The sequence below is a fragment of the Boleophthalmus pectinirostris genome, unplaced genomic scaffold, assembly GCF_026225935.1.
Source record: "Boleophthalmus pectinirostris isolate CB_2022bp ecotype Guang Dong unplaced genomic scaffold, ASM2622593v1 HiC_scaffold_1, whole genome shotgun sequence".
In the NCBI taxonomy this organism is placed as follows: domain Eukaryota; kingdom Metazoa; phylum Chordata; class Actinopteri; order Gobiiformes; family Gobiidae; genus Boleophthalmus; species Boleophthalmus pectinirostris.
The window spans coordinates 19,876,466-19,900,409 of record NW_026570970.1 but is presented as its reverse complement, the minus strand read 5'-3'; the positions used below and the strand labels follow the sequence as shown (position 1 = coordinate 19,900,409).

The window sequence follows — 23,944 nt, the reverse complement described above, 5'->3', positions numbered from 1 at the left end:
ATGTTCATGGCATTTAAACCTGTCTATTTATAAAGCACATAAAATTAAACAAATTTATGCAGATGAATACAACACAATATTTCCATGAGGACAAGCAGAAAAGTTACATGGGGCACAGTGAAAAAGAAAGACACAGTAATAAAGCATTGGGAAACAGAGAACCTGGTTTATTACCATTCAGCTCCATCCACAACAAATATTACAGAGCAGATTCACGTGTAATAAGCTTTTTATTTAACAGCAGCTCTTATTCTCTACACTCTGTTTCAATGATCCCAACCCCCCTGCCTCCTGCTTGGAAAAAGGATGATGGGTGCACAGTTTGGTGTCAAGACGGGCCCTCTCTCCTAACTCAACTGTCAGTCTCCTCCTGAGTGTTTCATTTTTTAAAATATTTTATTTTATTTCACCAAGGGTTGCAAATATGATTTATGACAGTATGTTCCAGGTATCTACTTCTCATAGACAATGGAAGAGAGCTGACATTTAGGAGATACTGACTACTGTATAAAAATGTACAGTGGCTTTATCGACATACATTCCATAGGTTTAACAGCTGCAAAATAGGAGGCACACCCAGTATTGCACTTCAATAAAAGTTCTGGCTCCAAACATAATCCAGAATATCAAACAAAAATGAAGTGAAGAGTAGCAACTTTGTAATACAGCTATTTTGAATAATATCATTATATACAAGATTAGATAAATCATACACTATTTTCCGCCTAAACATAACATTTTAACAGTCTTTTCCACCAACAATTTTTTATCTGTCAACCCATGATGCACTTGACAGTGGAGAATACTGTACAAGATACGAAAAGTTACATATAACAATATTTTAAATTTATAGGAAGCTGGAAATGCAGCCTGTTCCTTTTTTTTAAATCCCACACTGATCCAAACTTGCCTTATTCTATACTCTTTGTTAAACCTTGTAATGTTACACTTCAGAGATCAGGAGGTGTGCAACGTCTATAGAAGCCGAGGGGAATACACCGGCTGCATGCAAACACGTCACAAGTAATTTTCTTTTTTCCTTTTTTAAAGTTATTGTTCTGTATTTAATCAGGTTACGTCAGAGTAGCCACCACTCTTATATGGCAGAGTACACGTTACTGATGCAGACCTGAAGACGCCTGGCTGCGAGCAAAGACCTGGTCCAGAACTGGGCAGGAAACTCGATAACACCAAGCTTCACGGCTGAGTCTCAGCTGCAGCCAAATCACAGTAGAGAACTGTTTGTACAGTTCAGGTTTTAAAACGTGTGAGCATTTCTACACACACCACAGCCCAAAGCAAACTCCTCTCCTGTTGGAGGGTGTACCACATGCAATGGGCACTCTGTTCCCTCCAACTGCTTGCCTTTTGGCCCTGTGAAAGAAATAGTATTTGTGAGCAAACTTTGAATGGCTGCACATGTGCAACAATGTAAAAAGAGCAGTTACACACCTGCAGGACAATGAGGCAGCTCCTCTTTTGGGATGCTGGTCATCCTTTGGAAGTCATCATGACAGGCATTGCAGAAGTGGGTGGTGCCAAAGCAGAAGAAAACCGCCACAGAGCAGCAGTACCGGCATTTATACTCCAGGAAGTCTGTACCATGCTTAGAGCACATCTAGCAAGTACACAAAAAGCAGCATTAAAGATAAATGTATTTTTTGTATGTATCTATATATAATACATGTATTGTACAAAAGTATGTTGCATGTTTTTTGGTCAAACTGTTGAGTTTTTTTGAATAAATCGCTCACCTGAGCCCTAGACACATCTGAACAAGCTCCACAGATAAGCTCACTGGGGTCATAGTCATCTCCCTGTCCCGCTTCAGCATCACAGCGTGCCTCTCCTCCAAAATAGGCCTAGTAAACAATAATAATATGAACTCTCAATGTTGACAAACATCACCAATTAAACGTTTAATTAAAATAATAGACGATGGAGAACCTTCTTGCATTTGTAGCAGACATAATATGCATATCTGTTCATAGCAAATCCTGCAGGGTCATTATGGAAGCGTGCTCCAGGAGTAGTTATTGCCTCACTCTTGTGTAGACCCTCGTACTCCAGTCTCATCAAAGCCTTCCTCCTTACATCCTCATAAAGCTCTTTAATGGGATCCAGCAGGTCCTTGAGCACAGAGTGGTTGATTTTGTTCTATAGATATGACAAAAAACAACCACATTTAGTCACATGAACAGGAATAAGGGAATTAAATATATATTTTAAGTTCTGCATAGGAAACATACCTTGCAAATGGGACACTGCATAAAACCGAATGTAATACGAGGCCCAAGCCAACGATTTTCCAGAACACGACGAGTGCACTGAAGGTGGAATACGTGAGTACAATCCAGCTGCAAACAGAACAGATTTATGAATTAAACAAACAAACAAACAAACAAACAAACAACAATCCATAGGTCTACTATCATGTTTTGTCTCTACCTGTATTGCAGGGGCAGCTGAGAGGGCTTCGGTAAAGCAGATCATACACATGTCATCTGCATCCTGTTTCAGGCAGCCAGTGTTTTTGTCACAGCCATGCAAACAGGGCAAGCAACTGTCTTCATTCTTGACTCCACCACACGGGTGCCCACAAGCATGTGTCTTACTGCAGGCAAGTTTGGCATACTCCTACAAAAGAGATAAAACGGAAGTTAGGGAAAATTATTACAAAAAGTGCCAATGTAGTGTTTGGCAACTGCAAGTACCTGGCAGTCTGGGTCTGAACAAACACTTCCCACAGCCGAGAGCTCAGTTCCATTCCTGGTACCACAGAAGCGGCAGGCGTCTGAGCTGCTGGATGCTGGTTTACCTACAAATAACACACTTCTTAATATCTGAACAAATATCCAAATCCATGACAATCACAGGTTACCCCAACATTAATAACATAGTAGTTACCTGTGTGCTCTCTAAACTCCACCATGGCTTTCATAGTTTTTGAATCAGCCAAGGCCATAAGCCAGAAAAGTTTGGTCCTTCCACAACCTTCATGGAGATCCACCTTTATAGCCTCCTCTTCCTCCTTAAATACCTGTGCAATAAACATAAAAATATTACTTTAATTTATTTGTATGTGTGTGTATATACACTATTTATACTATATTTATTTATGGACTTCCACTGACCTGTCTTTGGTGAGAGCGTGTGCGCCGATGCAAGTGGAGGAATCTGTCACAATCAGTACAAAGGTTGCCACAAATATTACACAGGATGATGGCGGCTGTCTCTCCATCGTCATGGTTATCACACATGGGCTGTAAAGAACAACAGATACAAATTTTAAAAATATATTTTATTAGAATTTTTCATGAGTGTTTTACTATAACTACCATCTGTTTTTGTTGACCATCTTTGCCCATCCACCGGCCAGAGGACAGCCTGTCTACATGATCTTGGTCCAAAACACAAAGTGAAGCCAAGGCTAACCAAAGCTGTGGGGGAAAAAAAGAAGTTGAGTCTAGAGCTATAGGTGATTTAAATGTATACAGTGTATTAATTTACCCGTGTTGTGGCGATACATCTTACAGGAGATCTATGCTCTTCCTCCATTTTGGTCAGAGCAATGATAGTCTCAGCAATGGCATTTTTGGTGACTCTGGACCATGCATCAGATAAATGGCCCTTTACAAATAAAAGTATATTTGTAAAGACAAACAATAACTGGGTACATAGATCAAGGAACATAGAAAAACAGAGAAAACTTACTGCTGCCATGTCTTTGACCAGCTTTATGATGATCTCTGCTATTTGTGGAGGAGTGGAGCCTTTCATCCACCAGTGGCTCTCACCTCTTCGGATGTAACTAAAGAAATATTGGACAGTTACTCAAACCACAAAATCAGTCATTTGTATGATTTCAAATATGTGAATACACACCTCGAGTTGAAGATCATTGGCAGAGTGACTGTTGTTACCCCTTTGCCCACAGCCATGCCAGCAGTGCCAGAGATGGTTGTACCTTTGGCTTTGAGCTGCACAGTAAGGGCTTTAGCAATGCAGCCCAGAAACATGTCTAAGATGCCCAATTTGTTCCAGTCGCCTTTCTCAGTGGAGTGGATAATGTCACTGATATCTGCAGGGGGCAGAGCCTTCACTCCAATAATGCTGGCCAGTCGTACTGGGGTCACCTCAGGTAGTACCCGTCTAAGTAATGATGTCACCTAATAGTAATACAAGACAACTGCGTAAAACATAGTCAAAAGCCCACATGGTGCCCTTAGAAACAAACAAAAAAAAAAAAACAGCCCACCTGTCTTTGTACTCGTGGAGAGGCGGTATGAAGCAGTGAGAAAAGATCTTGCATAAGAGTTAGCTGTTGTGCTAGATACTGGCGGCCCACATTAGAGCCACTGAGAGCAAGGACCATGGACAGGAGCTCAAAGCAGTAGGCATCTGAAGAAGCATCATCATCACTGGGCTGAGAATTGGCATTCTCTTTACTGGAGATAGCATGCTCCCACTCCTCCCTGACTCTTGTGGCCTCCATACGAATAGCTTGAACGATATGTGCACACACCTATTTGGGAAATTTTACCAGTTAGTTGATGTGTGAAGATGAAAAGGGCATACTTATAGGACCTGAATATTTACTTGTTTCTGGAGATTAGTGAGTTTGCTTCTGCTAAATATGATGCCAACCATGTGCTCCTTGAGGTCTGCATCAGAAGGTGCCTGTAAAAAATTCAAAATAAAAAAATATACAAAGTTTCATCATTAACTATAACTGATTATAAGATGAACCACGTTTCTAAAACATGCCACATTCATTCAGAAAAAGACCTTGTCCTCTCCTTCGGGAGATGATAGCAAGTTTTTCTCCTCTTGTTCTGGAGTTGGTTCTGCATCACCAGAAATGAGTTTTCCAAATACCTAATTGAAGATAAGTAGGAAACAGGTGTTTATATGTTTTCCAATAGATAACATTTTACCAATTTACTGTACATATACTGGCAGTTTTGTAATAAAAAGTATTGTGATATACCTGGGAGGTGATGAGGCGAAACACTCTAAGAGTCTCTGCCTCACAGTTCTTCTGTTGGGCCATACTGGCCGACACTTGTCCTGGGATCTTGATGCTCTCGCCCTCTTTCCACCCAAGAACCTTCACCTGTCGAACCCTCAGTGTGTTTTCTGGGCCTTTCAGCTCCACTTTGATCACATGATGACCCCCGCCAGGGAGCTCACTAGTCACCCAGCCCATGTGTCGAGAGTCAAGGTCAACCTAATAAAGTAATAAATAAAATAAATAAATAAAGGAAATTTGTGAAAATTGTTGCTACATATTATCATCATTTCTACTAACTACCCATCTCTGTTTCCAAATAAATGTGGGGTTCCTAGTAATAGTAGTAGTAATAGTAGTTATAATAAACAGTAAACAGTACCTGTTTTATCCTGCAGAGGTCCTCAATCGCTTTTCCACACAGGAATGTAACTGAAGTGACTTTGTTCTGGGAATCATAAAAGTAAATGTATGAAAACTAAGTAAATTGAATTCTTCTTATGAGGATAAAATCACTTTATTGTTACGGTATTTTCTCACCCCAATATCTCTGGAGTTGTCCACGTGTACAGATACATTTGAAGCATTTATGCCTTTGACACAGCTAATCGTAATGCTTTTGGTTTTGTTCTTATCTTCATCTCCAGATTCCCAAAAAGTCTCTGTGGATCCATCAGTGAGACTTCCAATCATAGCTGGGCGACTAGATGTCTTCATATCTACAACACTTGTTAGGTCTTTTAGACAGGTGACCAGGCACAGATCCTATAAAATAAACTATTGTATTAAATATGTATTGGATAAATTGCAGTACAATTCAGGCTAATCATAAAACATTACCTGAGTCATTGCATCATAGCCAGATTGCACACTGATATTAAAGCTTTCCTCACTGTCTCCATCATCTGATTTGGACAATATGTTGTTGATGTGATGAAAAACATTACTTTGGTGAAGGAACTGATGGTCTGACTGCTTGAATTTAAGACTCCAGCACCTAAAATAGAGATCCATACATTTACAATATGCCTTTGCAATGTTTCCCACAGACTGATATGAAGCCTAAGGTGGCACAAATGGTCCATCAATTTGCATAATTTTATTTAATACAATATTTGGTGTTACTGTCACTTGCATTTATTGATAAAAAGCACTGATTACACATTGAATATACCTACTTGTATGTTTAGAATAACACTACAAATATCATTTGTTTTACCATTTTTGCTCAGCTTGTTTGTAGACTATTGGGGGCCACCATATACATTCCATTATTAATGGGAAACACTGCTTTGGAAGGACTGAGAAACCATGTATACATTTGACAGGTCAAAGTGAAAAAATTATATAGACCTGAGAGCCATTTGCTGAAGTGAGCTACCACTGGGAAGGGACATCATGAGGTCAGAGATGGTCTGGAGGAGCCGGTGGAAGGTGTGAGGAAGAGGGTGAGCGGCCTCTCCAGCAATGACGATGTCTGACAGGGGATGCTCACAGACACCCAGGTCCCTTTCCTGCTATGTAAAAAAACAAAACAAATGTGATATGAGCAAATTACACTTTAACCAGTTTTAAGATGGTGTCATTTTAGACATTATTCACCTGTTCCACAATTTCCTTGTTGCCTTTGTTTTCCTCATCCTCTTCATCTTCAGGTTCAAAAGGAGATGGTGTAAGAGATGCCACAAAATGCCATAGTATATCATGTAAAGATGTGGTCTGTATCACGTTGCACAGCAGCCAGTTGAAAGCCTATAAGTGGAATAAAAAAAATAGGTTCAAAACCTTTTAATCTTAAAAGACAATATCTGACTTTTCTTTCAGAAGATGTTCTAAGCACCTGAGAAATTTAAAAGCTATATGAGGGAAAAAAAAAAAGTACTATTAATTTTAAGTTTTGTCAAATGTTAACTATGTAGGAGTAACATTATTGTCCAACCGGGCAGGTAGTTTAATCAGAATGTGCTAGTGACAAGCCCAAACAATTATTTGTTCATCATTGTCCAAAATAAGGAGCAAGCCTACTAACCATTCAAATGAAAACATGTTTTTCACTCTTTATAACTTTATTTGACTTTTATTTTTACACGAGAGTTGCGAAAAACGAATTTTAGAGAGAGTACCTCCATGGCAAAGACTCGACAGGCAGACTTCCTCAAAGCATGCTTCATTGCCACTTCCAGTCCCTCAAGGTCATGATGCTGAATAACAAAAGCCAAGACAGGCCACTGGAAATTTCTCTCGCCTTTACTGAGGGAGCCATGAGCTGAAATTAGCCTGGACAGCTCAGGAGAGGGGTGTCGTAACAGTGAAGATCCTACCTCTATTTCAGACACAGAGTGGGAAAATGTTACACACTTATAGTATAATACATTATTGTTAGAGGTTACCAACAGACTAACTTACCTGCATCACCACTGTGCACTCTGCGTCTGGGCACAGCCTTAACCCGAGCTGGTGATGGAGAATGTTGTTTATCATATTCAGACGCTACAACTGAGTATGACCTCTGGAACACAGTCCTCTTAGCTGTATCACTGTCAGTAATTGGACTGGTCTCAAGACTGAAAGATAAAAGTTTTAGTCTCAACTAAGCATTTGATGCAGGCATAGGAAAAAAGTTGTATGGATCATTTACCTTGGGGGCATTGATTTCATGTTACTTTCTGGTTCCTCAAAAACATTAGGGCAGGCATCAGGTGTAACTGAGATGTAGGGGGCAGGGACAGAGGTGGAGCGTAAATACCTCATCTCATCTTGGAAAAGGTTATCATCCTGGTAACCCCCAAAGTTTTCAGTGTGTTGCCTGGATTGTGTAAAATAATAAGGTTATTCTCAGTCACAGAAATTGTAGTGTATTTTAAAAACATTCAAAACGTAATAGCAACCTGGCAAGTGTCTGAAGGTAAAGACATCCCATTTTGTTTGGCATTTCTTCAGACACACCCTCCTTGAGGCTGGGAAGCAACTGTGCATGTGGAGGTCGGGGTGGGTGATGGCAAAGCATGCTGGGCTCTGCAGCGCTACTCAGAGACAGCAGGAACAAAGCATTTGCCCGAATGACCTGGTGAGCCTCCATAGTGGGCAAAGCCCTTGGGGTTTTAACCTGTAATGGTTTCTTCCTTGACTGCTTCACCTTTAAAGTAAAATGAAATGTATCAATGTTATATGATTATTAAAGTCATGTGGACAGTTGTGTCTTTTAAATATTTAGCATTTAGCTACCTTTTCTCTAGCAGCAGTTTGTTTCTCTCTCAGGTATTTTTCCCGACAGCGATCACATACAAGGTACCAGGTGCTACCTCCAATGCCTCCATCTCCACAATTTCCCGCCCAACCACCACAGAAGTGACCAATGCTGTTGTACCCTTGACCACCAGCATAGCGGCCACAGCCTGTGAAAGAAATGAGAAAATTGTATCTTGCAGATAAACGTTAAGTTGTGTCAACACAGTCTATTTCTTCATGGTCTTACCAGGGTGGGTCTGTCGCATATGGTAGGTGACAGGGTAGGGATGTGATTCTCCACACAGCTCACAGATGGTGTCCTTCTCTGGCCCACCCATAGCGAGCTGTGCCATCTCTCCAAACAGATTCCCTCTGGGGCGCACCTCAGCCTTCTCCCTCTTCTTCTTCTCCTTCTTTGCTTTTTTACTGTCTTTTTCATGTTCCTTCTTTTTAAGGATGGCACTTGAACCTGGGCTTGGAAATATCATGTTTTGGGTGGCAGCTTTGATCGTAGCCATTGATATATCTTCCCAAAAAGCAACTAAGTGTTGTAATGTCAGGGGTAAAATTGACTTTGCCCTCATAGAAGTATGAGAGGTCATCTCATACGAAACTGCATCAGCTTTTCCATCTTCACATTTCTCTGGCAACGGTGGTTCCTTCAACATTGAGAGTACCTTGTTTTTATTGATGCTGCCCATCTTGGATATGTCTGGGCCATGAGGAGCTATGTTAAACATATTCAGTGCAGATGATATCTCCAAAGAGTGCCGGTTCTTTAGTTTGCTCTCCTTCTCCTCAGCCCCCTGTCCTCCAAGAGAATTACGAATCGGGGCGTGCTCTTTGGTTAAGTCTGGGTTAAACTTGAGAAAGGATGAACAGGCCATGGCATCATGTACGATACCCTCGTGCCATAGGAATGCTGCAAAGACCGCACGTGAACATTCGGCCACAGACGGGGACATTGCTTGTTTGGCCGGCTCTGTCAGTCTTGTGGAGCTCTCAGCTTTAAACAAGGGTCCAGATTTGTCCTTCTTAGGCCGTGTGTGTCTACTGGAGGTTTTGCGACTGACCTTTGGAGAAGAGCGACTTTCCTGTTCTTCTTTGACTGGGGCTTTGCCAATGCTAAAGTGCACCTTGCAAGAAGCATCATCTGCATTTTCATCATTTGTATCTTCATTGGAGAGAAGAGTACTTGAAGAGCACACCTCCACAACTTCACTATGCAGGTTTTCCTGGGTAACTTGAGAAGAGGGAATACGATTTTCTACATTACCTATCACACCCTTATTTGGGTCTTTAGGGGACAGTTTAGGCTTTGGTGAGGTAGACCTGCCCCTAAGCGGCTCTGTAAGAGGAACTTTCTTCTTCCTAAGGGTGTCAGGATCCAAGGTGTAAGAGTCTGACTTCGATCTTTCTCTGGGAGGATCCAGGCGGGATTTGGAAGAAGGGCTAACTTTAGAAGGGAGATTTTTATCATGAGGAGATACAGAGTTCTGCTGAGGAGAAGTGCAAGAAGGACTAGACCTTCCAGATGAGGATGAACCTTTCTGTTTGGGGGATATGGAGCGAGACCCAGGGTTTGGTGATTCTGCACGTAGTCCCGGGGTCCTGCCGTCTGCCTTTAAAGCCTGTAGAGTGTTGTGATTCGGCGAGTGAGAGCGACTGTGCGTGTCTGACCTCAGTTTAGCCGTGTCTGATCTTAAAATAAGAGCTTCGCTAGCTGAAAGTGCGCCCTCCCCAGTCTTCATCCTGCTCTGTTCAGACACACGGTTTCCGCGGCTCTCCTGTTTTGGTGAACGATTTTCCAATCGGTGTTTGGATGATGGAGACATAGGCCTGGCTCCGGACATAAGATTTCCACGCTCACCTATAAAGATTGTATATAACAAAGAGTTAGATAAGTTGGATGTAACATTTACTGTAATGGCAAGCATCAAATTCTATGGATAAACGGGTATAATTAAAAAGCAAAACATATACAAAGAGCTATTATTTTTGGTTTGAGATAGATGAAAAAGCTTAGGCTGATGAAAGATGAATTCCAGCCCAGTCTTAAAATTTGAAATGACAATGTGAAATTTCCCTGTCAATTATTGCCCCATATTACCCTTTATTTCACCCTCTGACAAGTCTGCTCTAGATCACATCATGCAATTACCCACCCTTTTGCTTTTGAGTGAGAGATGAGAGAGCAGTACCATGCCCAGCCACAGACACAGAGTTTTTGTGTACACGATCACGAGAAGCAAGGCTGCGAGATGAACCATCTATAGCTGAAAGAGGGCAAGTGAGCCATGAACAATGCTATGAAATGTACAAGGCCAAGACAGACAATGAGTAGTTAAGAAACACCAAGAAGAAAACAAGGGAATAGAACAGAAAACTAAAATATAAGTTTGATAGACACAAAACAGCAATGTTATGTGAAGTAAACTTGTTAAGGAAATAAAATATGTCAGAAAAAAATTTAAATATTTAATGTAGAAAAGAGGTAGATTGTTAATAATGAAATTTTTTAGCAGCTTGTTTAGTCTTAAGGGGTAGGTTGAGTTATTTTTTGTGACGTTTAAAAACCTAAATTGTAGTTCTGGGTCAAAATAGTTTTCTGCAGTGAATGTCTGGGCTGGAAAGGTGGTACGATTAAAAAAGGGGGGTATGCGGACTATATTTAAGGAACAATAATCGCAGGAAGGAAAATTAGGAACAGGAAATTATAACTATTATTATTAAATAATAATAATAATATTACAAATGATAAAATTGTCATTTTAAATATCACGGTATTAGCTTATGAAACAAACACAACAAAATTAAAATCAACATTTAGATGACCTAAATCTCAGGTGCACTTTCCAAGCAGGAACTGTCAAAAGGCACGACAGACTTACTGAGAAGCTGTGGTTGTGGCTGAGACAGTTGGGAGGGGGACTGTCCAAACACAAATGGACTGTGGACAAGGGAGGAAGAGGAGGAGGAGGGAGTTTGGGCAGCTTGTTCAAAAATGGAGGAAGAGGGAGCTGCTGAGAGGAAAGGCCCAGACTGAATGGAATTCAGTATGGCACTCAACCGGTCACCTGCAAACAGGAGACAAAGGAGGTGGAACAACTACAGCTTCAACTAGGCCCGAGGTTTTAGTGCAATGAGGGTCATTCACTGGCAATCATTCAGTTCTTGTGCACAACTGAAATGATGTGTAAAATGAGAATTTAAAAAGAAACACAATCTTTACTTGACAAGTCAAGTAAGAAGGTCAGCTGCAGCATTGTGACAGTTGCTACTGATGCTACTGCTTTAATGTCACTAAGTACAACATAAAGTGGACATACTTACAGCCCTAGTTAATTGGGAATAGATCGTGAAAAAAAAGAACCTCACTTAAGGTGAAGTTTGTTCTCAACTTTGCTGAAAAGGTCTCTTTGGTCTAGTTTTGCAGTTTTTCATTGGATCTAAACAAATTATTAAAATATATATATATATATATATATTTATTTTTTTTTGTAGTGTATGTATCTAGTAAGAAAACAAGACAAATGACAGAAGAATGAAAAGCATAAGCTGCATTGCAGAGTTGTCAAAAAGGAAAGTGATCTTTGAAAACCTGATACTGATAAAACATGTAAAAGGGAAAAGATGAAAATCAAAAGGCTAGTTAAAAGCAGATCTTTCAGGGATATGTAAGCTTTACCTTTGTTGTTGGAGATCCCATAGTCAAAGCCCTGGGCTCCATTTGAGGCTGTGGATCTGTTGAATGCCTGCACAGAGAAAGGGCTGGGAGGTGGAGTCTGTGTCTCAAGAAGAGCTTGTTCTGTTAAAAAATAAATCACAAAATGATCTTCAGTTTAACAGGAGAAAAATCACAAAAGAACACTGCTTACCCTCGTCATGTCTGAGGTACTGATTTCCTCCACGGTCCCTTGCCAATGACCAGGCTTCTCCTTCATCACTTTCACAAAACTCCACAATGCTATTCTTATCCAGCTGTATCCATGTTCCCTCTGAGTTGACCACCTAATGCATAAAGAACACTCTTTATCCATTCTCACACATTTTTACCAACTAGAGGCAAAACCAAGCCCATTCACCTCATTCGAGTAGATCAATAGAACACAGAGTACAGGCCATATTACTGTTGATCACTCACATGCGCTCACAGTTTTCAAAGGATTGCACATAAATCATTATTTAACCGCATATACAAGATTACTCCTATGCCACTTACAAATAAATCTCAATTAAGTGATTGTAAGAGTATGAATTTCAATGACCACAAACAAACCCAGAAACATGGATTAAATAATTATTGCAGTCTCACAAAATAAAATTGCTGAACAGCATGACACACCAAAGTCAATAATCAGATCCCACAGTGCAGTTTTACATCTTATTACAAGGTGAAAGAAAGTCCACTGTACCTAGTTATTGAACTATTGTTAAAAAGGGCAAGAAATAAAGTGTGGACAATAGCCCCTGGAATTTGCAATCAGACTCCCAGAAGAAGTGTTCTGCCAGCTCAAATGACAACCTGAAAGTGCAATGGATTAATAGACAAACTATTATTAGTTATAAAGCCTGAAGACACAAAAGTGAAACCCAGCAAGGAAAAAAAGCAAGAAAAGTCAGAAACATACCAACCACAGCACCCAATTTAGCACTATTAAATTATGCCCAAGAGCACAACAGCCACTGCACTTCTACATTTTTGATTATGGAGTTACTCAAGCCATGAAAACGGTGCATTTTTGGGGTGAGTGCGTACCTCGCCTATTGCCTTGACTTTGTTGCCAAGTACTAACATTCCAATGGGGATACCCCTAAGGTTTGGGCAGCTTCTGATGTTGTGACCAGAGGGGCCGGTCTTCACTACCTTATAAAGCCCTGGGCCGCCGCCCTGCCCTGCCCTGCTCTGCACCCGAATGGGGGCTTCGTGGGAAGGGCAGCTGCTCACCTCCTTTACGTTCTCCTCCGACTGGCCCCTGACCTCCTGTAACAGGTAAGAAATGGATGTCAACCAAGATGTAGAAAATTTGCAAAGAGAAGTGAGAAGATGAAATACTGTATTAAATGTGTGCATTTGTCTGTTTCAGAACCTCCAAAATTGACCATAATGCTACAAAACTCCTTTCATTGCTGAACAGTTTTTGTAGTAATAAGAATTGTATTGTATAGGTTTTAAGTCGCTAATATCTCTGGAATATATGATGCAAAAGAATGCAGGACTGCACACAGTGTAAAGAAAACCTCATGCAAATTTGACCCCATGCAACATTAAATACATTTTGTTACCATTAGTTGTGCTGTGTTCTCTTTTTAACACAGGACTGAAAAAGAATAAAACAGGCAACCATGCAACTGAGACTGAACCGTGCAATTATTCATACTGTGTGATGGGACTACATAGCCACAAGGGTTTAAAAAGACAAGCAAAACTATACATTTGAAGTTGTATAAGAAAGTCAAGCTACATTTCCCTTAATTCCATAACTCACCTGTGGGGGAAATATAGATAAGGGTGTCCATGACAAAAAGCCGATATCCCTGACTCCTTGGCTAGCGTTAAAGACATTCTAAGCAACAGATTGTAAGAAAGTCAAGAAACAGTGGTTGATCCAAAAATGAAAAGGGAAGAGTTGGGGATATGTACCAGATGTATTTTTTTGGAAGAATGTAAATTATTATTTTGTAATAATTTATAAGGTGGAGATAAGACTGCACAGTTGATGAAGAAAAAAAACTGTTATACACAACAACAAACATAAAAGGAAAAAAGGCAGTTCACAATGTATCTACAGTTTGTTTTAGTTTTCCTTATCTGTGATCAATGATCAAATAAAATATTGAATAACTTCAAAATAAACTTCCAAAAAAATCCCCCATTTGACTAATGTAGAAGTGTGTCATGCTGTTCAGACTGAGACTTCACATGAAAATTAGGCATCTCAATGCAAGGAGAAATTTACAGAGCTTAAGAAAATAGGGATGGGTATCGTTAAGATTTTAAAAATATTACTGCTGTTATTGACACTCTTGATAATTGGGAACTGCTGATAAAAATTTACCAAAGTGCAAATTTAGGTACACTTAAATTTAATAACATTTTACAGTTTTCATTAATTCATTCATTAGAGCACACTGCTCACTTGAAAATGAAATAGGGGTCCTTTTAATAGAACATTTAATTGAAAAAAACAATTAAAATATCTAGAACTACATTAATTCATGTCAATAGCCTTTTGAAACATTTGAACATTATTTGAATTAATTGAAGAGATCCAATACCTAGGGCTAAATCGTAAGAAACAGGAGTAGTCCATTTTCAATGCTAAGTTTGATGAGAAGAGCACAGCACAGAGAAAGCCGGACATTGTGCATCAAAGTGAGTCACATGCAGGGTACCCATCTTATGAAAGAGAAATTTTGTGATGCCAGTGCAGAGCATATATAAAGCAACTACAGAATGGCTTTGTATGATAGGAGTTCAAAGTTTATTAGATGTTCTGGGCCAACATCAATCATTAGTATTATTACATCAATAATTAATAGGGCCAAATGCTGGAAATAAAAAAAACAATGGTCCCAATAGACTATTGTTACTGTGACAAAGCACTAGTTTTGAGTTCCCATCCCTAGGTAAGAAATAGGTGACTGCTAATAGGTGATTGCTTCAAAGTGACTGCTTCATGACAGAAAACCACATTCATTGCACTGTGATGCTATTTTGCCATGTTAAACACAACTACAAATTCCCAAAGTTGTCTAGTATTGCCTACTAGATGTAACTTTTATGATCTTTTTATATGGCATGGAGTTAAGGGTTTCCATGCTGCTAACAGCAACTGTTCATGTTTGAGAGTGAAAAAGCCATGGGTAGAACAACAACACAATGCCACTAAGGCAACAGAAAATAATTGCCCTTTTGTCAAATGCCAACTGGGTTTATTGCAATGTCTTTTAAGGCCTTTAAGCAAGTTTTCCTTAAATAAATTTGTGACTGCATAGAATAAACGCATGCAACTCTCTGTTCTGTTCCTGTTTACAGTTGGTTAGTACATTGTCAGTAGATCTTTTCATGCAAGTGAACACCGCAACAAGCCATATTTGATGATCTTAGGGTGCGTTTACACTTACACACACATTATATCCAAATTGTACCTAAACATGGACTACAACAGGACCCAAGTCTACAACAAAACTAAACTGCACCAAACCAAACAAGTGTGAATGCACCCTTAGATGACCATACTATGAAGACACTGTTAGTGTCAGGCAGAAACAACCATCATTAAAACAATTTATCTTTGCTTGAGTTTCTGAGGAAAAGACCACAGGAGCCTTTACCATAATAAATCTGATTAAAAGTCTGATTGTTCAAAGAGGCTTTTACTTACGTCAGTCGGGACCAGAAGGTTCCTGCCCAAGTGCTGGTTAAAAGAGAGGCACCAGGCCTCAGTGTACCCATTCATGCTTGGGACATACTTCTTCACAGTTTCATCATTGAGTCTGAGCCACACACCGTCATCATTGTGGATCTGAGAAAAAAACAGCCATTCCACCTGTTACTAATAGAAGTCAAACAATACACACAGCACCTGAGGCTACAGAAAACATTCTGGGTCAGATTAGTAGAAAATGAAATTTTGTTTGTTTTGAATTCTCTATCATCTCAAGGGGCCTGAAAGCAAGTGAAGCAACAAAGATAAGAAAAACACTAAAACAAAAAGTGACACTATATACTATATAGTACTGTACATCCCATCAGTTACCTCATCAATGAAAGTGATAGTGCCATTGACATGCACTGTGCCTATTTGTTCACTCTGCAGGGAGGGGTGACTACGCACACGCAGACCTGCGCTGTCCTTAGAAACAAATTTGCGGACCTGAGAGAAGCAAAGGTGAGAGGAGACTGTGAGAAGCTGAGCAGAGTACAGTTAAGCAGCAGTTTACAGCACCAGACACATTGAAAGTTGACATCAGTTGTCATTGCGTATAAAGAGTTAGCAGGATGAGAATTAAATTACTGAAGCAATTGAATTATGTTCCAACTGCTTAAAACCACCTTTAACCACCTTTTGTTTACTGAGGTGACATGTATATACAGTATCCTATTGTTTGACAAGGTTGCCTGTATGGGCTGAAATAACTTACTTTGCTGGGCTGAGGCTCAGCTTTTGGCTTTACCATCTGAGTTCCAGGAGGTATCATGCCCTTTGGAGGGTCTTTGACCTCCACTTCCAGACCAGCATCTGTAATTAAATACTGTGTCTTTTAGCATCAAAACTAATTTAGATTTTTTGAAAAACATAATATTTGAATAAAATCACCTATTTCAATCCCATCAATGGTAACATGAATTGTGTAAAGACCCACAGCTCCAGGAGTCCAATTGGCACTGTAGGTCCCATCAGTGTTGGCACGAATCAGCATGTTTTCACTGGGTCTAAGTAGGAGCAAATCAATAAGAACACAACATCTCACTAAGTGTTTTGATTGCACCTCACTTACCTCTTTGGAGTAGGTGAAGCAAAGCGCAGTTCCTCAAAAGAATAGTTTTCATACGCCTGTAAAAGAGGGGTAGTTAATAATGAGATCACTTAGTTCATCAAGCATACTGAACAGCTCTGAGCTAACCTTCATCATTGTTATAGCGATGTATCGGGCTTCCTTTACAATCATTGGTTCATATGTGGCCTCTAACTTTGGCGTCGGTAGCCCTCCAAATGTCAGATCAGGCCCAGAAGATGATGGAGAGGATCCTCCAGGAAGTTTCTGCAACTTCTTCATATTTTCAGGCTGTACAGACTTCTTTTGTGACACTGGTACCGCCTTTACCTCCACCTTGAGATACAAACACAATGGGCAATTTAGTATAATACTGCATGGGTGATTATCTTAAATTAAACAATTTCTTTACCTTCATGTTGGGTACATGGACCACATCACCATACTGGTCTTTGGTCTGAACAACAACAGTAGTGGGCCATCCACAACGGATGTCATCCTTGTTTAAGATCAAGGATGTCTTCTGGGGGTCTGCATATGAGTCTGGCTGCAGCCATCTGCCAATAAAGGACAAAAAATGTTGTAGTCATTCATCATTGTGAAATATTTTGATTCAAGAAAAAGACACGATAATGTCAAAAGGCATTCTTCAAAAACCTCTTTGGTGTCTACCACTCTCATGCACCTGTGAATTATCTGTTCATTAAGCAGGTGCATTTTTATTGTTTGGCTGTCATACCCGTTTCTATGACCTGTGCTGTTTAACAAGTGTTAAATACATATTTAATGTTACAATTTTACTGTAACATTAATAGTTTCTTGTATACCTGGCCAGGCGTCCTCCACTTGAATTTGGTACACAGGTAATGAAATCTTCGAGAAAAGAGTGCTCATTGGTTTGGAGATGCAAAGGCAGATTTCCCTCCAGGGCTTCGAGTATTGTTGGAGAGTGGGATAAAGCCAAGCCTTTCCCCAAGATTCCAGAGTGTGTCTTACACACCTAGCAAAAACAAGCCAATATTGTAAAAATAAAGAAACAACAATTTTATCATGTAGCTTAAAAAAACAAACACTATACCTGAAGTGATGCTTCCTCAAGTATCTCAAGATCTTCTTCTAGCTCATTACCTAAATAAAAAATATAAATACATAATTAACAACATTTGTAGATCTCTTTACAACAGTAGATTTTGCCTTACCAATTGGAAGGGCAAGGTCTTTCTTCATCAGAGCTGCTGCACACACACTACCCAAGTAAGCCAGCTCTTTCTCTAGTTGGATAATGCCCTACAACAGTAAGTTATAGATAGTCACAGTGGTTCTTGTTGTTTTATTAAAGATCTATTGACTAATGAGTTATTGACTAATGTAGTTTTTACCTCATCTGGACCAGGATTGAATTCATAACCCACTGCAATACATTTGAATCCATAGAAACAAGCCTTTTCGTCCTTTACATAATCAGATGCAGTTTCTAGTGAAAATAAGACTTCATTTCCTGTGAGAAAATTAAATAATTAGCAATGAATCAATACAGATAATAAAATGTATGATGACTGATGAAAAAAGTTTTTACCTGGAAGCACAAGTACAGTTGTTGGCCATCCTGTGGAGCCAGAAAACTTTTTGAGTTCAGTCCATGTGTTGATGGTGTCATGAATTAGTGGTTTGCCCCCAAGGCTGGCCAGGTGAAGGATTCGGCTGGGAATAAGAAGGCGGAGGACATCTTCTGGTTGTGCTGTGCCACACTGAGGATCAAACTCAACAGTAGTCCAACGTACACAGTCTGGGAATGACACCTAAAAACAACATTCATTTAAAAAGTTGAATCCATTTCTATGGAGTTGGTTTAACATTAGTTTAGACAACCTTTATTGATCTAGAAAGGAAATTGGACACAGTAGCAAAAATATACAATAAAAAAAATAATATATAGTAGATATAAAATATATTTATGCTGCAATAGGTGACAGAGTGGGGAAAAACAGTTCAAAGATAGAAATAATGACTTACATCAAGTTATCTATTAGATCTAGTTTACCTTATACTGTGTGACACCAGCTTGCTTGTATGGATGGTCACTTTCAATCACTGCGTAATGACTAGAGGTTGTACAAGCTGAAAGGCCCTGCTCAGGCTGGTTGCCAGTAGTACTGTCAGTGGATTGGTTGGGATTGAAGGTTGGTGGAGCATATTTTTGGTTAAGAGCAGAAACAGCGGGAAGCAACTCTTGGACAAGGCCAAAAACCTCAACAGCAGCCTAAAGTGCAAAAATAAATAAATACATTATCCAAAAATGAATAAATTATCAAAATGCTCATTTACCAGTCAGCATAAACCTCATACCTTCGGCACAGATGCTGCGACTGGTCCAATATGAGCCAGGATGAGAGGTAGGAGCATAGAAAACAGGCTAGAAGAACTCAAAAGTTCTGGAATATCATCAGCTGTACAACAAAAGAAATTGATATTTATTCAGTAATTGTTATTCTTTTTTCATTTTTTGGTAGTGATGAAATATTTATGTGTCCATTAGCTTAATGACACTCACCATCAACAGCAAACGCTCGATGGAGAAGGTCTTTTGCTGCCCTCACCACAGCACTGACCACAGAGAGAGCTCTACTACAGTTTTTATCTTCTTCGTTAGCTTTGCTGAGAAGTTGTGACTGGAGATCTCCATCATACTCACTCCTATGAACAGAGAAAAAAAATCATTCCTGTATAAACATTAAGTTAAAATATAATCTAAATGCTTTTACCTGTAGTACAGAATCTGTGGGATCTGTCCTCGGGTTTGGTTGGTCCCATTGCTGCTCAAACTGCATGTACTAAAGGTGAAGGACACACCATCAGAGCACTGCACTGTGGTCATTCCCCCATCGCCATTAGCTGTACGACTGCCATAGTTTCGCAGGCGAACAGCATATTTCACTCCTTCCTGCAACCCAACAAATACAGCAAAAGGCACATTATTGACAGCAAAATCTTAAAATCTTAAATGTGAACATGTAACATTGCATCCTACCTTCAGTGGTACAGCTTTATCCAAGCGTATTTCTGCAATATCACTGGGAGAGTCATCTGTGCTGTAGGTTCCCTTCACCAGCTCCAGTGAAGTCCATCTATGTGAATGAGCTGAATCGCCAGGATGTTCAGTCTGAGCCTAAACAAATACAATATAAAGTATGCAGTGATGGACGATTTAGTACAAATGCATTACTAATACAACTATTACAAATACAAAGTCTTACATCATCAGCGAGCACTTCCAGTTCATACTCATGAATACCTCCTCCTCCATAGACACAGACTCCCACTAAAACAACCCCAGGTTTGTCCACAGTCAGACAGATAGCATCTGGAGAACCATTGCCTGTGTTCCAACTCCGACCTTGGCTTGTTTTGGTGAATCGGTTAGGAGATGCTTTGACAGAGTGAAGTGAGTTCAGCCCATCAACCTGTTGGAAAATATTTAAAGAAGAAAGCTAAGGCAAATAACAGGTGCAACTGAGCCCCAACTGAGTTTCCTAAGTGGTTAGATAATGTTGTTTGTTCATACAGGGAAATTATTGTTGAAAGGCATAGGATGTACAAGAGATGTACACTGTTTAAAAACAATATTACAAAAGCTAGTCACATTTCTGCATCACGCACTTTGGGAGAGAGCAATGGTTTCCTTGACAACAGACAGCGGGAAAAACATGAGTTGCCGCCAAATGTTGGTTACTATGGTGACATAATCTGCCCAACATGAGTTTTTGTGTAAATTGTGGGATGACAATTATAATAGGACTGTTTTGTTGACACTTCTGGCTTAGCAGACTTAATTTAAGTCCCTTTCTGAATTGTATGTAGATTTTTAGTTGTTTTTTTTTTTTAGTTTTAGTTTTATTTGTATGAAAACTATAAAATGTAATATTTACCTCAGAACCAAGGGCGGAGGCAGTAAGTTCAGAAACTATGGAGGCAAGCAGGCCACAGGTGTTTGAGACCAAATGTGGGGAGAAAAGCTCGACTTCTTTCCTGAGACTCTTTCTTACTGGCAACACAACAATCACCAGCATCTTCTCCAGCACCTCCCGGAAACTTGTCATGCCCATTAGATTCTCTTCAGTCTAATGAAACAAATATCAACTGTCAACTTCTGCAACAATACGCACTTTAAAAGTCACTTCAACTACTCACATGGCTTAGTTTCTCCATGTGGGCTACCAGCAGGGGAAAGCGGTGAGCTAGTGCAGAATCATTCTCTGTGCTGACCTGTTTGACCAGTGAGCGGAGAAGTACTTCACCATCATATGCAATCGGCAAGATGGATGTCAACTTGACAGATGTGTTACAAAGAGCTGACATAACAGCGGCAAGCAAACGGCTGCTGGACGTGCGGAAGTTTGCTTCAGCAATATCCTGGAAAAAGGAGAAATTTATAAACCAATGTAAAATGTGAGCCTACATTGCAAAAGTACTATGAACATTACCTGATCTAAGCAATTGAGCAGATCACAGAGGCATGCCCATTGCAGAGCAGGTGTAGGGTAGAAGGAATGGAAACAGGCAGTGAATGTGTTGTGGCACTCTTGTAACACTGCTTCCAGCAGAGTAAGGGGCTGAGACAAATACCCCTGGGGGTCATTGTCCAGTTTGGTTATGCAGTTGTCTATTCCTTCAGATAAGATTCTTTTCAACAGACTGCGTGTCTTTCCCACGCACTCTGCCAGTTTGCTTGACTCCTCCACAACAGCCTTTGTGCTGGCTGAAAATCAAAATAACAAAAGAAAACCTTATCAGTATTATACATTTTACTGTATGTAGTCAAGGTGCCATTTTGCCAATTATCCAACTCTTTCTATGTCTAGAATATAGTATGGTGATCAAAAAGAAATCTACCTGCAATAGGAAAGATCTCACAGATGTACACCCTGAGAAGGCGAAGGCAACATGTGCCAACAAATCGCAGTCTCTCCAGATCCAGCAGGGTGGCTGTGTATTGAAAACCCTTAAGGCCACGCAACTCCTCCACTCCCAGAACTAAAGTGGTCCAGCTCCAATGAAGAATACTCAGCAAGGACTCAAAACATTCCTAGAGAGACATTTTAAACATTTATCGCAAATGTCAAACTAATGCATTGGCAATCACAATTCGTATACAAGTTTTCTTACCACAGAAACTGTTCGAGCAAAGGAGCGCTTAAGGATATGAACTGGCTCACTTGTTTGCTGCTTTCCTTTAGAAGCATTGCCATCATTTGATGGAAGCCTAATGTGATCAGATACACATTAATTGGTTGAACATGAAGAATAATTAATCTATATGTTATAGTTAAGCTATACAATATGTTACCTGTACAGTAGTTGTGGTATTTGACCAGCATTAACATCTGTGCCATTGTTTGACTTCTTGGAGCTTTTGAACTGAAAGATCACTCTAAAAGTTGACAAATGTTATTCAAAAACTGTCGAGGAAGTATTAAAAAAATTTAAGATTTTTAATTTTTTTTTACCCGTCATCAGTAGTAATGGTAGCCTGACCATGAGAACCACAATCACTACTAGGACCAGACACTCGCGCCCATGCCACATACCACCAGCCAAGCTGTAGCAGTACTGGTTCATCAAACATCATGGCATACTTTTCCCTAAGTAACAAACGCAACAAGACATTGACAGAGAGAGTTTGTATCAACTGATCTCTATAACTCTATAGAGTAAGTAAAATTACCTAGCAGCACAGTCATAGGCTAGCACATCTGTCTCTGCAAGAAGATCACCATCTGTTTCATGGTCACCTCCATCAGGTCCCAATTCAAAAAGCTTTAAAAAATTGAGAAAAGTATTACTGAACTCATTAATGGCAAGAATGTCATTTAAGTATATCAGAAAATGTTACCTTGATTTTGGCAGTATATTCTCCTCGTCCACCAAACAGCCCCAAGCCACCCAACAGAATGTCTGCATCAGCGCAGAAGCGAATGGCTTCAACAGAATGAGCGGAATAGCCCCAACCACCACCATGACCTAAAACAGTACAACAATGCTTTAAGGGCACAAGTATTGGGGCAGCATATTTATTAAACACAAAAATGATACTAACTCTCAAAGCGGTTCACCACACTGTAGTCTTCCTTGGAGTAGACTTTCATTACAGCCTGGGTCTCTTCCTCTGCACTTGCTATACCCATCTTTAGCTCCTGCATTGCAGCCAGTGTGTCCAGGCAGCCTATTTAAATAATAAACCTCATATGCATGACCACGATAATGCAAGGAATTGTACAAACTAAGGGTACACAATATAGGAAATAAAAGTAATATTTAAAATTATAACTATGTTGAATATTGAAATCATTTGATATAACTAGTTTTAAGACAAACACCAGTTACCAGCCAGGAGGTGCTACTATAAATAATGGTACATACATTTGTTTTTCACATCTCTTACAGTTTAATTTCTGGAAGAAAAAAGATGAAACTATTTGTTACCAAGAATATGAAGGGCTGCATGAGAACGAGTGGTTGATGCTTGGGACCCTGAAGGCAATGCAAGCTCTGGGCTAAGAATGCTGCAACGAGACTGTAGATCTGTAGCTGTGGGCATTCTGGCATCAGCTATAACAGCATTGTAACACCACATTTCTCTGGAGGCAGGCAAGAATCTGAAAATGATCACAGAATTAACAAATTAATGTTAATCCACTGATTTGCTAACAATAGGTAACAAAAACTTCAAACCTCCAAATAACATCATAGACTGGGTCAAGACAAAGGCCAAATCCCTGAAGATCTTCTTGTTCAGAGTCGTTGAAGGTACGACAGCTCCCATCCATTTTGTTGATCAGTAAGCATTTGAATGGAGGGGGCTCAGACACAGATGACGGTACAAGACCAATTATATGTTTGCTAGCAAAGATTTCTGAAGTAGCAAGTACATGGGAATTAATAAGAGCCTCGTCAATCCTCAGAAAGGTTTGGTCTCCACTGGCACCAATCCAGGTAGCTTTCCGTCCATATTTAGCCCCAATATTAGGCATTGGAGATGGCTTTGCGTTCCAGTAGGGCATATCTAATATGGGCCTGCCAAGTTGTCCTTTCTAAAAAAAAAAAAAAAAAAAAAAAAAACAGAAAGAAAATTATAATGCTTTCTCAAAATAGTTGAAGTCATATTCAAGAGTAAAAATTAAAGACAAATTTTAGCAAATTTCTTAC

General features: G+C 39.8%; 1 protein-coding gene across 13 annotated transcripts in view; it reads right to left on the bottom strand.

The window, feature by feature from the left end:
- Window positions 1-139: 139 nt before the first annotated feature.
- The window catches only part of mycbp2 (MYC binding protein 2), a 33,505-nt gene continuing 9,700 nt past the window's right edge, over window positions 140-23,944 (bottom strand). For 5 of the 13 annotated variants that reach the window (XM_055153279.1, XM_055153298.1, XM_055153291.1 and 2 more), the window contains 62 exons: window positions 23,471-23,829; window positions 23,222-23,394; window positions 22,836-22,961; window positions 22,632-22,759; window positions 22,464-22,555; window positions 22,246-22,380; window positions 22,086-22,169; window positions 21,905-22,001; window positions 21,632-21,824; window positions 21,223-21,497; window positions 20,930-21,151; window positions 20,668-20,859; window positions 19,996-20,202; window positions 19,770-19,907; window positions 19,504-19,682; window positions 19,293-19,435; window positions 19,088-19,188; window positions 18,783-19,001; window positions 18,318-18,540; window positions 18,121-18,239; window positions 17,941-18,028; window positions 17,820-17,869; window positions 17,569-17,741; window positions 17,154-17,298; window positions 16,871-17,077; window positions 16,745-16,800; window positions 16,564-16,679; window positions 16,388-16,485; window positions 16,003-16,119; window positions 15,628-15,768; window positions 12,999-13,223; window positions 12,118-12,250; window positions 11,928-12,047; window positions 11,131-11,316; window positions 8,487-10,109; window positions 8,237-8,406; window positions 7,900-8,147; window positions 7,650-7,817; window positions 7,418-7,575; window positions 7,135-7,334; window positions 6,614-6,763; window positions 6,365-6,528; window positions 5,852-6,008; window positions 5,552-5,776; window positions 5,394-5,459; window positions 4,991-5,230; window positions 4,789-4,878; window positions 4,600-4,680; window positions 4,259-4,525; window positions 3,886-4,169; window positions 3,715-3,811; window positions 3,511-3,630; window positions 3,339-3,440; window positions 3,135-3,263; window positions 2,908-3,040; window positions 2,715-2,818; window positions 2,449-2,637; window positions 2,250-2,357; window positions 1,948-2,157; window positions 1,755-1,862; window positions 1,453-1,618; window positions 140-1,374 (listed from right to left, as the gene is read on the bottom strand). In XM_055153279.1, the coding sequence (XP_055009254.1) occupies window positions 1,259-1,374; window positions 1,453-1,618; window positions 1,755-1,862; window positions 1,948-2,157; window positions 2,250-2,357; window positions 2,449-2,637; window positions 2,715-2,818; window positions 2,908-3,040; window positions 3,135-3,263; window positions 3,339-3,440; window positions 3,511-3,630; window positions 3,715-3,811; window positions 3,886-4,169; window positions 4,259-4,525; window positions 4,600-4,680; window positions 4,789-4,878; window positions 4,991-5,230; window positions 5,394-5,459; window positions 5,552-5,776; window positions 5,852-6,008; window positions 6,365-6,528; window positions 6,614-6,763; window positions 7,135-7,334; window positions 7,418-7,575; window positions 7,650-7,817; window positions 7,900-8,147; window positions 8,237-8,406; window positions 8,487-10,109; window positions 11,131-11,316; window positions 11,928-12,047; window positions 12,118-12,250; window positions 12,999-13,223; window positions 15,628-15,768; window positions 16,003-16,119; window positions 16,388-16,485; window positions 16,564-16,679; window positions 16,745-16,800; window positions 16,871-17,077; window positions 17,154-17,298; window positions 17,569-17,741; window positions 17,820-17,869; window positions 17,941-18,028; window positions 18,121-18,239; window positions 18,318-18,540; window positions 18,783-19,001; window positions 19,088-19,188; window positions 19,293-19,435; window positions 19,504-19,682; window positions 19,770-19,907; window positions 19,996-20,202; window positions 20,668-20,859; window positions 20,930-21,151; window positions 21,223-21,497; window positions 21,632-21,824; window positions 21,905-22,001; window positions 22,086-22,169; window positions 22,246-22,380; window positions 22,464-22,555; window positions 22,632-22,759; window positions 22,836-22,961; window positions 23,222-23,394; window positions 23,471-23,829 (11,133 nt within the window). In that variant the 3' untranslated portion in view covers window positions 140-1,258. The remainder of the gene's footprint in view (window positions 1,375-1,452; window positions 1,619-1,754; window positions 1,863-1,947; window positions 2,158-2,249; window positions 2,358-2,448; window positions 2,638-2,714; window positions 2,819-2,907; window positions 3,041-3,134; window positions 3,264-3,338; window positions 3,441-3,510; window positions 3,631-3,714; window positions 3,812-3,885; window positions 4,170-4,258; window positions 4,526-4,599; window positions 4,681-4,788; window positions 4,879-4,990; window positions 5,231-5,393; window positions 5,460-5,551; window positions 5,777-5,851; window positions 6,009-6,364; window positions 6,529-6,613; window positions 6,764-7,134; window positions 7,335-7,417; window positions 7,576-7,649; window positions 7,818-7,899; window positions 8,148-8,236; window positions 8,407-8,486; window positions 10,110-11,130; window positions 11,317-11,927; window positions 12,048-12,117; window positions 12,251-12,998; window positions 13,224-15,627; window positions 15,769-16,002; window positions 16,120-16,387; window positions 16,486-16,563; window positions 16,680-16,744; window positions 16,801-16,870; window positions 17,078-17,153; window positions 17,299-17,568; window positions 17,742-17,819; window positions 17,870-17,940; window positions 18,029-18,120; window positions 18,240-18,317; window positions 18,541-18,782; window positions 19,002-19,087; window positions 19,189-19,292; window positions 19,436-19,503; window positions 19,683-19,769; window positions 19,908-19,995; window positions 20,203-20,667; window positions 20,860-20,929; window positions 21,152-21,222; window positions 21,498-21,631; window positions 21,825-21,904; window positions 22,002-22,085; window positions 22,170-22,245; window positions 22,381-22,463; window positions 22,556-22,631; window positions 22,760-22,835; window positions 22,962-23,221; window positions 23,395-23,470; window positions 23,830-23,944) is intronic. The other 8 variants (XM_055153314.1, XM_055153338.1, XM_055153288.1 and 5 more) reach the window with 7 other exon arrangements.